The 12,605-nt window shown below is 37.7% G+C and overlaps 1 protein-coding gene and 1 non-coding gene across 2 annotated transcripts; one reads left to right on the top strand and one right to left on the bottom strand.

Moving 5' to 3' along the window:
- Window positions 1-1,030: 1,030 nt before the first annotated feature.
- Window positions 1,031-1,733, top strand: LOC133337763 (uncharacterized). Its single transcript, XM_061545970.1, has 3 exons — window positions 1,031-1,102; window positions 1,162-1,506; window positions 1,578-1,733. The coding sequence occupies exons 1-3, from the start codon at window positions 1,031-1,033 to the stop codon at window positions 1,731-1,733; spliced, it is 573 nt and encodes a 190-aa protein (XP_061401954.1).
- A 5,459-nt stretch (window positions 1,734-7,192) lies between these two features.
- Window positions 7,193-7,389, bottom strand: LOC133337769 (U2 spliceosomal RNA). The gene has a single exon (XR_009754599.1). It is a non-coding gene; the product is annotated as a U2 spliceosomal RNA (small nuclear RNA).
- Window positions 7,390-12,605: the final 5,216 nt, after the last annotated feature.

Here is a 12,605-nt window from a genome sequence, read left to right on the forward strand (position 1 = left end):
GGGGACAGAGTCCTCAGTGTTCAGTGACTCAAGTCTAATCCATCCCAAATTTATTTTAGCCCCAGGACTTTAGGATTAGTATTCACAGACTTTAGCCATTGCGTTCATGGCTCAGTATCCATCGAATTTAGGCCCAGAGTTAGCAGCCACCAATCGATTCGTTAACTACTCTAACCTCAAAGTGTTTAAGTTCTCATATTCTAGCCTTATCATGAGCGTTTCTAGGCTTTGCGTTCACAGACTCTAGCCTCAGCGATCACGGACTCATGGCCTACATTTTACAAATTCTAGCCTGCGCGCACGAAGCATCAAGCCTCATTGTTCACTCACACCATATTCAGATTCAAACTTAACGGACTCTGACTTCGACGTCCGTTAAGTTTGGCCTTAGTATTCAGTCTCTCTAATCTCAGCGTTCATTGACTCTAGTTTCAGCTTTGATGTACTCTAGCCTCAGTTGCCATCGACTTTAGTCTCAGCAAAGAAAGGCTCTACCCTCAGCATTCAATTGCTTTAGTCTTAACTTTACGTAGTTCTAACCTCGGCGTTCACTGACTCCAGGACGTACTGACCACAATCATCCTTTGATGGTTATAGTTAGCCTTCTCGGACTCTAGTCTCAACCTCTACTCTGGCTCTAGTATCAACCTTCATAGACTCAGAGTTCACTGACATTTTTAGGGTTCACTGACTCTGGCCAGCATTTTCTGACTGTAGAGTCAGTTTCTCTGACTTTAGACAATTCCATGTCGCAAGTTCTCAATTTTCACTGTATTTTAATTTGCTACGCAATTTGTTGATATATTATGATTATATTCCTACATTAATTTTATAACCTTTCCACTAATTAGAACTTCTATAACAATCTGATCTGTGTTCGCGTAAAACATAAGTAATTATAATTATTTTTTTTTAATTTCTGTAGATAGTAGGATTTTTTCCTAATTATAATTCATTTATAATTTTATGTTTGTTTACCAATCATGTGCAGATTTGTTTCGGTTAAACCATTTCCCTTCAGTTCTATAAAATGTATATTCGTAATGCAATCGCCACACTCAAACTGATACTAATTAGTCATGTATTGATATCCGAACTAAAGGTATATTTCAACTTCGACAATATTTTCTAATTTTTATCGAAACCTTTCTTTTTTTGTAGATATTGGAAAATTACAAAACCATTAACTTTCTGAAAGCCGAAACAGCGGTAAACAACTTCTATGTCCGTTCATATCGCATGGATATTCGTCGTGATCAACGTATAGCGGATATTTTCGTCGAAGTCATTCGTCAACTGCCAACAAATCTAACATTGCTAGTAACATTGAAATTGAAAACTACGGGAAAAGATCCCCAACAACGATCACCGACAATGTTTCAGGCAGAATTCAAAGTTTGTGATTTTCTTACCAAGAAGAATGCCCGGCTATCGGGATTTCTATTGCCATTTCTAAGGAAATCCATTGCCAAAAGTCAATTTCCCAAAGGCTGTCCAATACAAGCAGTAAATAATTGAATTTCCTTAGGTGCATGGATTATTTGTTTTTTTACAAGATTTTTTGTTGATTCTTTCAGGGAAATTACACATGGATTGGTCTTAACTTAGAAGAACTCAAAATACCGAAATTTTTACCCAGTAGCCAATATGATGTTACCGTGCTTACTTTTACACCGAAGAAAATGAGCAAGGATCTTTTGTGTAATTTACATTTGTTGACAGAAGTTAAATGAGGAATAAAATGAGAGATGTCTCCAGACTAAAAACCTCTGCGTTCACAGACACAAGCCGCGGGATTCATAGATTCAATTTTCAGCACATACAGACTCCGCCTTCCCAGCCATCACAAACTGTTGCCTCAGCGTTCATAGGCTCAAACATCAGGGCACACTGACTCTAGCCTCATCATTCTCAGACTCTGGCCTTAGGATTCGCAGACTCTACCAGCTACTCTACACTCCACGTTCACACGTTCTGACGCTGGCGTTTAGAAATTTACGAACTGTAGGCTCACAGACTCGAATCTCAGGGTACGATGACTCCAGCCTCATCATTCTCAGACTTTGGCCATAGGATTAGCAGACTCTAACTTCACATACTCTAGCCTCAGCATCCACAGACTATAGATTCAGTGTTCACAGACTCTGTCCTCAGCGATTACAGACTCCAAACTTAGCGTACACAGGCTCTAGTCTCCGAGTTCAAATATTCTAAGTTCATCGTCCACAGACTCTAGACGAAGAGTTCACGGATTTTAACCTCAGAGTCAACGTACACATACTCCAGGCTCAAATATATCAGACATTAGCCTCAGTTATCAGATACTCCATATTCAACGTTCTGATATTCTCGGCTCATATTTCACAAAAACTAGAATCGGTTTCCACAGAGTTTACGGACTCTAGCCTCGGCGTTGACAGACTTGAGTCTCATCATTCACTGACTATAACCTCGACGATCACGGGTTCGAGCATCAGCGTTCACCTAGACTCTAGCCGCAGCATTCACAGACTGTATCTTCAGTCTGTATCTTAGTCTCAGCATTCAAAGTTTCCGTCTCAGTGTTCACAGACTGACTGCCTCTATACAGCCCTGACAACAGCCAGTCTGACTGACTCTAGTAAGCCCTGACTGCAGCCAGTCTGACTTATTCTGGCGAATCCTGACTGCAGCTAGTCTAACTGACACTAGCGAGCCCTGACTGTAGCCAGTCTGACTCTAACCCTGAGTACAGCCAGTCTGACTGACTCTAGTCAGACCTGACTGCAGCCAGTCTGATTGGCTCTAGTCAGCCCTGACTGCAGCCAGTCTGATTCTAGTAAGCCTGACTGCAGCCAGTCTAACTGACTCTAGCGAGCCCTGACTGTAGCCAGTCTGACTCTAACCCTGAGTACAGCCAGTCTGACTGACTCTAGTCAGACCTGACTGCAGCCAGTCTGATTGGCTCTAGTCAGCCCAGACAGCAACCAGCCTGGCTGGATGTAGCCAGCCCTGACGGTGGCCAGTCTGACTGACTCTAGTCAGCCCTGACTAACCTCAGTATTCGAATAATCTTCACAGACTTAAACCTCAACGTACACATACTCTAGGCTCAGATATCTCAGACTTTAGCCTCAGTAATCAGATACTCCATATTCAACGTTCAGATATTCTCGCCTCATATTTCACAAAAACTAGAATCGGTTTCCACAGAGTTTACGGCCTCTAGCCTCGGCGTTGACAGACTTGAGTCTCATCATTCACTGACTATAACCTCGACGATCACAGGTTCAGCTACTCTAACTGACTCTAGCGAGCCCTGTTTGTAGCCAGTCTGACTGACTCTGTTCAACCCCGAGTACAGAGAGTCTGACTGACTCTAGCGAGCCCTGACTGCAGCCCTGCCTGACTCTAGTCAGCCCTGTCTGTAGCCAGTCTGACTGACTCTAGTTAGCCCTGTCTGTAGCCAGTCTGACTGAATCTAACCAGCCCTGACTGCAGCCAGTCTGACTGACTCTAGTCAGCACTGACTGCAGCCAGTCTGACTGACTCTAGTCAGCCCTGACTGCAGCCAGTCTGACTGACTCTAGTCAACCCTGACTGCAGCCAGTCTGACTGACTCTAACCAGCCCTGACTGTAGCCAGTCTGATTGGCTCTAGTCAGCCCAGACAGCAGCCAGTCTGATTGGCTCTAGTTAGCCCAGGCAGCAGCCAGTCTGACTGACTCTAGTCAGCCTGACTGTGGCAATTCAGCCCTCACCAGGACTGGCTAGATTCAGTCCTTACCGTGACTGACTGGATTCAGTACTTACCATGACTGACTAGATTCAGTCCTTACCATGACCGACTATAGCAAGTCCTCACCATGACTGACTACAGTCAGTCCTCACCATAACTGACTAATGTCAGAATTCAGCAGGACTGCCAATAGTCGGAAATCAGCAGGACTTTCAATAGCCAGTCCTCACCAGGGCGGAATAGAGTCAGCGCTCGCCAGGGCGCAATAGAGACAGTCAGATTGGCTATAGTTTGTGTCTAGTCAGCCCTGGCAATAGCAAGTCCTCACCATGACTGACTACAGTCAGTCCTCATCATGACTGACTAATGTCAGAATTCAGCAGGACTGCCAATAGTCTGAAATCAGCAGGACTTTCAATAGCCAGTCCTGACTGACTCTAGGCAACTGACTCTAGGCAGCTCTGGTGTTTTTTTTTTTTTTTTTTTTGCTTTCAATCGGGCAATATTTGCTTTGTCTTTAGTTCGTTGGTCTAGTCTGACTCTTGTCGCTCTTTTCAGGTTTGAACCAAGTCAGGTTTGATATAGTCAACTTGTTTTGTCTGACTCTATTGAACGCTGGTGTGATTGTTGTGATTCCATCAAGCCCCGATTTTGTCAGACTCTAGTCAGCCCCGCTTCTCTCACTTCTGATACGTTTATCGGTTTGAGTTTTTCAATATTGTTTCCAATCAATTAGATTTGAACAGCAGGTCTTTTTGAACGGATATCGATTATTTAGACAAACATTATTGTTATTTCAAATGGCGCCCAATTGTGACAGTAAAACAACACACACCTCTCAGCACAGTATATATTCCTACATTTAGAATATATATGAGAGTATGTGTGAGCGTGTGTGTGTATTTGTGAACCATTTTTCCAAATGAATGATTACACATATTATACAGCTGCAGGGCATGTTAACACCAAAGGCCTCTAAAAATGGTAGATTACAATTAAACCGAATGGAGAAATATGGCAAATACCCTCCAGACTACCTTCAATATTACATAGGGAATGATGAATCTGAAATATCCACCATCGTGTGGAGGAGGCTAGAAAACCAGGACAGAAGTAAATACTACTTCGAAATAAAAAATTAAAATACCACCAAAATTTTATTTCGAATGCAATGCTACAAATGGAAACTGTTTCGGTTTCAAATATCCCAAAAAATAACAATAGCGTTATTGTTTTTCTTGTTGTTGTCATTTTATTGTTGTCAATAAAATAGGCCGCTAAACATAACAGATTGATGGAGAAAGAGAAAAAATGCAGAGGAAACTAAAAAACGAACTGGAAAAAACGAAGCTTTGCATTTTCGGACTTTGGTTCTATGGCCAAGCGGAAATGTGTTTTTTCACAGTTTTTGTTACGGCTATGACTGCTATGGGCAATCAATGGTGTTGTTGGTGCTACGATATTTGACAATTGGTGATTACTTTTTTTGTTTTTTTTTTTTTGTTTTTTTGGAAGGCAGTTGTAATTTTTCGATACTAAATAACAGTTTTAGCCATTCAAAGATCCAATATTTTTGTTGGTTACTTTTTTTCAGTTTTTTCTGTCCCCAATTTTTATGGCGGTTGGAGTGGATTTTTGTTTTTTATTTTTCGAAGGACCTGCACTGCTAAATGATTGCAGTGAAAATGCTTTTGTTTTATTACTAACAAATAATATGATTGACACAATGGGAACGAGACAATACAATTGTTGAAACCAAATGAAAAAGCGGAATTTAATATCTGAACAGGCATTGGAATGATTCAAAAAAATTGGGCCTTTGAACAAAATAAATTAAAAGATCCACTCCTTTGTTAGCCTTAAAAATATATTCCTCTAAAAAATTCACGCCTATTGGAGTCTTAACAAATTATCCCCTTAAAAAAATCACGCCTTACGGACATCCGAAAAAATATTCCTTTGAAAAATTTACGTTTTATGGGCCTACGAAAAATTATTCCTTTAAAAAATTAACGCCTTTTGGAGTCTTGCCTAAATATTCTCTTAAAATATCAACGCCCTATGGACCACCTGCAAAAAATTCAAGCTTTATGGGCCTCCAAAAAAATATTCCTTTGAACAATTCACACCTATTGGAGTCTTGACAAAATATACCCTTACAAAATCGGCGCCTTATGGGCCTCTGAAAAAATATTTCTTTACAAAATCCACGCCTTATAGACCTCCAAAAAATATACCCTTAAAAATCCTCTGGGATCCTTAAAAAATACTAGTTTACAAAATCCTCGCCTTATGGACCTCCAAAAAAATATACCCTTAAAAATCCTCTAGGATCCTTAAAAAATATTCCTTTACAAAATCCACGCCTTATGGACCTCCAAAAAATATACCCTTAAAAATCCTGTGGGATCCTTCAATAATATTCATTTACAAATCCCCCCCTTATGGACCTCCAAAAAATATACCCTTAAAAATCCTGTGGAATCCTTATTAATTATATATAATAAGGATCCCTTATATTTCTCTAAAAAAAACCACGCCCTATGGACCTCCAAAAAAATATACCCTTAAAAATCCTGTTGGTACCTTATTAATTATATATATCAAGGATCCCTTATATTTTTTAAAAAAAATCCACGACTTATGGACCGCCGAAAAAATATACCCTTAAAAATCCTGTGGGGTCCTTATTAATTTTATATATATATATATATATATATATATTTCCAAAAAAAACGCCATTCGGAGCCTTCAAAAATATTGGTAATTTGAAAAAAATATTCCTTTAAAAAATCCACGCCTTATGGGCTTCCGAAAAAATAATCCTTTAAAAAATCCACGCCTTATGGGCTTCCGAAAAAATAATCCTTTAAAAAATCCACGCCTTATGGGCTTCCGAAAAAATAATCCTTTAAAAAATCCACGCCTTATGGGCTTCCGAAAAAATAATCCTTTAAAAAATCCACGCCTTATGGGCTTCCGAAAAAATAATCCTTTAAAAAATCCACGCCTTATGGGCTTGCGAAAAAATAATCCTTTAAAAAATCCACGCCTTATGGGCTTGCGAAAAAATAATCCTTTAAAAAATCCACGCCTTATGGGCTTCCGAAAAAATAATCCTTTAAAAAATCCACGCCTTATGGGCTTCCGAAAAAATAATCCTTTAAAAAATACACGCCTTATGGGCCTCCGAAAAAATGTTCCTTTAAAAATCCACGCTTATGGGTCTCCGAAAAAATGTTCCTTTAAAAAATGCACGCCTTATGGGCCTTTGAAAAAATATTCCTTAAAAAAATGCATGCCTTATGGGCCTTTGACCAAATATTCCTTTAAAAAATCTACGCCTTATGGGCCTTTGAAAAATAAACCCTAAAAAATCCACATCTATTGGAGCCTTTATATAAAAAACCCACATATATCGATGCTTCGACAAAACATTTTTTGTGTGATTATAGCTAAATGAAATTTATTATTGTATGGTTGGGCCGAAATCCCGGCGGTACTGCAATACCGGGCCAACCCGCGACAAAAGTGGAGCAAGCCCCTTGAACTTCCGTCAATTTCCAAAAATCAGTTTAACATTTGTTGTCCTCCGATGGAGGATCTATCAGATGTTAAGCTGATAAGAACAGATACTACACTTTGATCTTAGCCATAAGGCCGAGAAGCGATAACTAGACAGAGAACAACCTGAAGATTATACCTTGCTAGGAATGTGAAGTGAATGAGAATTAGCAGAGTAAAATACAATGGAAGAGAAAAGGTTGTTATCACTGGAATGGGAATAGTCATAAAAATGTGTGCTACATACCCATTTTTATGGGAAAGAAGGGATGATCTTTGATGGTCGCACACAGGTAGCTGATAGGTAGGTGTGACTCTATGCTACTCACACAAACTCTGTGTATCGTAAACGAAGAACCACTGTGAAATGATTGTCTGATAAACTGCCACAAGAAATCTAGTCAATATATATTGGATTTTATACACAAAAACGAAGAACTTCCGTAAATGGACCACGATCTGAAAAGTCACTTTCAATGTGTCTATAAAGGCTCTCGATTTCTACAAAATTATCCTTAAAGACGTCTATAAAGATTCCATTATAAGAGTCACAATTCCTTAATAGGAGCCTATACAGGCTTCTAAAACAATTATCGCCTTGTAGCAGCTTCAAAAAATTATTCTATAAAAATCCACGCCTTGTGGGTCCATGAAAAAATTATTCTATAAAAATCCCCCCCTTGTGGCACCATGAAAAAAATTCTTCTTTAAAAATCTACGCCTTGTGGCACCATGAAAAAAATTATTCTTTAAAAATCTACGCCTTGTGGCACCATGAAAAAATTATTCTTTAAAAATCCACGCCTTGTGGGTCCATGAAAAAATTATTCTTTAAAAATCCACGCCTTGTGGGTCCATGAAAAAATTATTCTTTAAAAATCCACGAAAAAATTATTCTTTAAAAATCCACGCCTTGTGGGTCCATGAAAAATTTTATTCTTTAAAAATCCACGCCTTGTGGGACCATGAAAAATGTTATTCTTTAAAAATCCACGCCTTGGAGATCCTTTGAAAAATTATTCTTAAAAAACCCACGCCTTGGAGGTCCTTTGAAAAATTATTCTTTAAAAATCCACGCCTTGGAGGTCCTTTGAAAAATTATTTTTTAAAAATCCACGCCTTGTGGGTCCATGAAAAAATTATTCTTTAAAAATCCACGCCTTGTGGGTCCATGAAAAAATTATTCTTTAAAAATCCACGCCTTGTGGGTCCATGAAAAAATTATTCTTTAAAAATCCACGCCTTGGAGGTCCTTTGAAAAATTATTCTTTAAAAATCCACGCCTTGGAGGTCCTTTGAAAAATTATTCTTTAAAAATCCACGCCTTGGAGGTCCTTTGAAAAATTATTCTTTAAAAATCCACGCCTTGGAGGTCCTTTGAAAAATTATTCTTTAAAAATCCACGCTTGGAGGTCCTTTGAAAAATTATTCTTTAAAAATCCACGCCTTGGAGGTCCTTTGAAAAATTATTCTTTAAAAATCCACGCTTGGAGGTCCTTTGAAAAATTATTCTTTAAAAATCCACGCCTTGGAGGTCCTTTGAAAAATTATTCTTTAAAAATCCACGCCTTGGAGGTCCTTTGAAAAATTATTCTTTAAAAATCCACGCCTTGGAGGTCCTTTGAAAAATTATTCTTTAAAAATCCACGCCTTGGAGGTCCTTTGAAAAATTATTCTTTAAAAATCCACGCCTTGGAGGTCCTTTGAAAAATTATTCTTTAAAAATCCACGCCTTGGAGGTCCTTTGAAAAATTATTCTTTAAAAATCCACGCCTTGGAGGTCCTTTGAAAAATTATTCTTTAAAAATCCACGCCTTGGAGGTCCTTTGAAAAATTATTCTTTAAAAATCCACGCCTTGGAGGTCCTTTGAAAAATTATTCTTTAAAAATCCACGCCTTGGAGGTCCTTTGAAAAATTATTCTTTAAAAATCCACGCCTTGGAGGTCCTTTGAAAAATTATTCTTTAAAAATCCACGCCTTGGAGGTCCTTTGAAAAATTATTCTTTAAAAATCCACGCCTTGGAGGTCCTTTGAAAAATTATTCTTTAAAAATCCACGCCTTGGAGGTCCTTTGAAAAATTATTCTTTAAAAATCCACGCCTTGGAGGTCCTTTGAAAAATTATTCTTTAAAAATCCACGCCCTGTGGGACCATTAAAAAAATTATTCTTTAAAAATCCACGCCTTAAGGGGCACTCTTAGGCATTGAAGAAATTATTCTTTAAAAATCCACGCCTTAAGGGGCACTCTTAGGCATTGAAGAAATTATTCTTTAAAAATCCACGCCTTGGAGGTCCTTTAAAAATTATTCTTTAAAAATCAACGCCTAGTAGCTGCTTGAAAAATTTATTCTTTAAAAATCCAGCCCTATTAGCTGCTTGAAAAAATATTCTTGAAAAATCTACGTCTAATAGGTCCTTGAAGAAATTATTTTTTCTCCACACATGACCTCTATAAACTATGAGAGAAAAAATAACAACAACAACAACAAATTTGTGTCAAAGTTGTTGCAGCATTGCACTTTCATTCATGGTAACTTTTTTTCTTTACCACCTACAACTACATTCATAATCACATATATGTACATATGTATATACAAGTTTGATTACCATAATTTCACAAAACTTCTGCCACCTCATCTCCTCCCCCACATCACCCACTATTATTTTCCCTCAATATATGCACATTTTTAATTGATTTTTGTATTGGTAATGATGCATGGCTGGCATGCTGCTCTGTCAGTGTTTGGTCGGCCAATGTTAGTTGCAATGCAATTAATTGTTGCAGCAGCTATGACCCCTAGATGTATGCAGCAATTATTATCACGATGATGATTATGCTATGAAAGATGCAGCAAAAATATGCAATCCTGTTTAGAATAGCAACTGGCTTAATGTAAGTACTTGAGGATAGTACGAGTAGTAGTAGTAGTAGCTGTTCTACTCTTTGGCCTTTGGCTAATATTATTTTCCTATTCCTATCCTATCTAACAAAAATAATTGAATTTTGAGTTTTTTTTTCTGCTTTCGTGCTGGGAAAATATTCAATGAAGTTTGAAATTGCAAAAATAGAAAAAATGAGGATAATGATATATCATTATCGTCGTCAATGATGTATATATGTTGGGGGGAGGAGGAGGGACGGTGGAGATTGGTTAGGAAGCTGCATCTGCAAATTTAAAAATGTGCTACTTAAGGTTTTGAAGAAACATATTTAATATTTGTATTAATATTGAAATATTTTTCAAACAGATGTCAATGTTCGACATTGACTTAAAGTTAAAAATCTCAAAATTATCAGAATATAGGTTCATATATAAATTTTATCCTATTGATTTGATTAGTAAAATTGTGCTATTTTTCATTTTGGCCGAACTTTTTGTATCCTCCACCATCAGATCGGCATTTTAAATACCTAAAATCGGTTGGCCCTTTATATGAGATCTATTTTAAATAATGAATTTTCACTGCAAATAGTATTCCGTAGGATTTTTTATGTCAATAGTAGGTAAAACCTGTCAACCACCTTCAACATACGGGAAAAGCTTTGTGAACCTTTATGTGGGGGCTATGTCAAAATATTGACTTATATTGATTATTTTCTTTTAAAGTCTGGAAACAAAATCCTTCAAAATGCCAAAAATGAGGCGGTGAGAGACTGTTAGATGGGGCTATAACGAAAAGTAGACCAATATTGATAGTCTGTAGTAGGAAATTTTAGCACCTCCGAGCCATATCGTGATTTCAACACACGGACAGAGGGTGGAGAATATAAAAATAATCCAAAATCATAAACATAGATTTTTATATCTGTGCACCGTTTTGTTGTATGATTTGTTGCCATTTTAAAGGTAACTTCTTAAGGTCTCTCTCATAGAATTCCCCCTTCTATTTGCAAAAAAAAACTCTAGAAGTCGATTTTCACAATCCTCCCTAGATACCAATCTTTTATCATAGAAGAAATTTTGCAATGTAAGAAAAAGATGATAATCGCTTGTTGCCACGTCCGGACTGTATGGCAGATTTACATTACGGACTTTAAAACTTCCCAACCAAGCTCCCAAAGTTTTTGGTGAGTCCTGGTGGAACACGACACCTCTTCTGTTGGCCGTTTCTGATCAATTCCTATCTTCAAACGGTCCAGCTGTTGACAGTTGAGTTCAGAATTTAGCGTTAATCTTCCAGTCCCACCGAATGCATAGCAGAACCTTCATGACCGTTAGTCCTAGTTTGGCCACCGTTTGAGGTGTTCAACCGCTCTTTGACCGCTTTTTGATCGTTTTCGCATTTCGCCATTCGTTTAAAAAAGGGGTCTATCTCATTCCGTTTGGATAAGGCTTCGCAGATGGAAATTCGATCCATCCTATTTTTTCTGTTAATTGGTGTGGAACCCAAACATCGAGCTTCTTTTTGAATTCAGGTTTTTGTAAATGCTTTAAATCAGTTACATGTCGGACAACATCTCCGATTTTGTCGACATTTTCATAATGGATCTCTTTTTCCCCAAATATATAGGGGATCAATAGGAGCAAAAAAATTATTTTTGCCTGTTTTCCTAATCGATTTAAAGGCTCCAAATATTGTTTAGTACTACAAGAGAGGTCTCAAAAATTTGCAAAATTTCAACCAGCCTCAGTAATTAGCTCCGCAAAAAGTTAATGTCCACTAAAAATTATGTAGAGTATTAAATGATCATATACTACGTCCTACTAAGTGCATTTCCGACTGCTCTGCTGTTTTAATGCTAACTTGTAAAAAAATGTCAAAGAAAAACCAGTAAGTAAAGTCGAACTGGGCCGACCATAAGACACCCTTCTCCACTTTGGGTATATTCTACATATGTATCCTTACAATCGTATATCAATGTTCCCTGGAAGGAACATATTCATGTCTCTCTGCAACCCAGACAAATTTAATTTCATTCAGCCCGATTTTCCGTCGTCTGCGTACCATGGGACAAATTTATGGAAAACGACATATAGCAAAATTGATGCATGCTATTCGGTACGCTGCACTGTTAAAAATTTAATTTCAATCAGACACCCTTTCGAAATACATATGGAAGCAGCACCAATTTTAACAAAACCCAATAACGCCATTCAAGTCTCAATTTGATACGTTGTGCAAAATTTAGTGCTAATCGGACAAACATTAGGAGTTTGGTGCACCATTTATATAAAATCGAAGGAAAATATATATGGGAGCTATATCTAAATCTGAACGGATCGTTACGAAACTTAGCACACAAAATTCTAAAAAAAACTATGCCAAATTTCGTACAAATCGAAAATTATATTCGGACTTTGGTGCACCATTTCAATCTGA

The sequence above is a fragment of the Musca vetustissima genome, unplaced genomic scaffold (assembly GCF_032173495.1).
Source record: "Musca vetustissima isolate MV318-11 ecotype Yass unplaced genomic scaffold, APGP_CSIRO_Mvet_v1 utg18206, whole genome shotgun sequence".
In the NCBI taxonomy this organism is placed as follows: domain Eukaryota; kingdom Metazoa; phylum Arthropoda; class Insecta; order Diptera; family Muscidae; genus Musca; species Musca vetustissima.

Coding starts and splice junctions, on each gene's coding strand:
- LOC133337763 (XM_061545970.1), top strand. CDS start 1,031: ATGTATATTCGTAATGCAATCGCCACACTCAAACTGATACTAATTAGT. Junction 1,103..1,161: donor TATTGATATCCGAACTAAAG/GTATATTTCAAC, acceptor CTTTTTTTGTAG/ATATTGGAAAATTACAAAAC. Junction 1,507..1,577: donor AAGGCTGTCCAATACAAGCA/GTAAATAATTGA, acceptor TGATTCTTTCAG/GGAAATTACACATGGATTGG.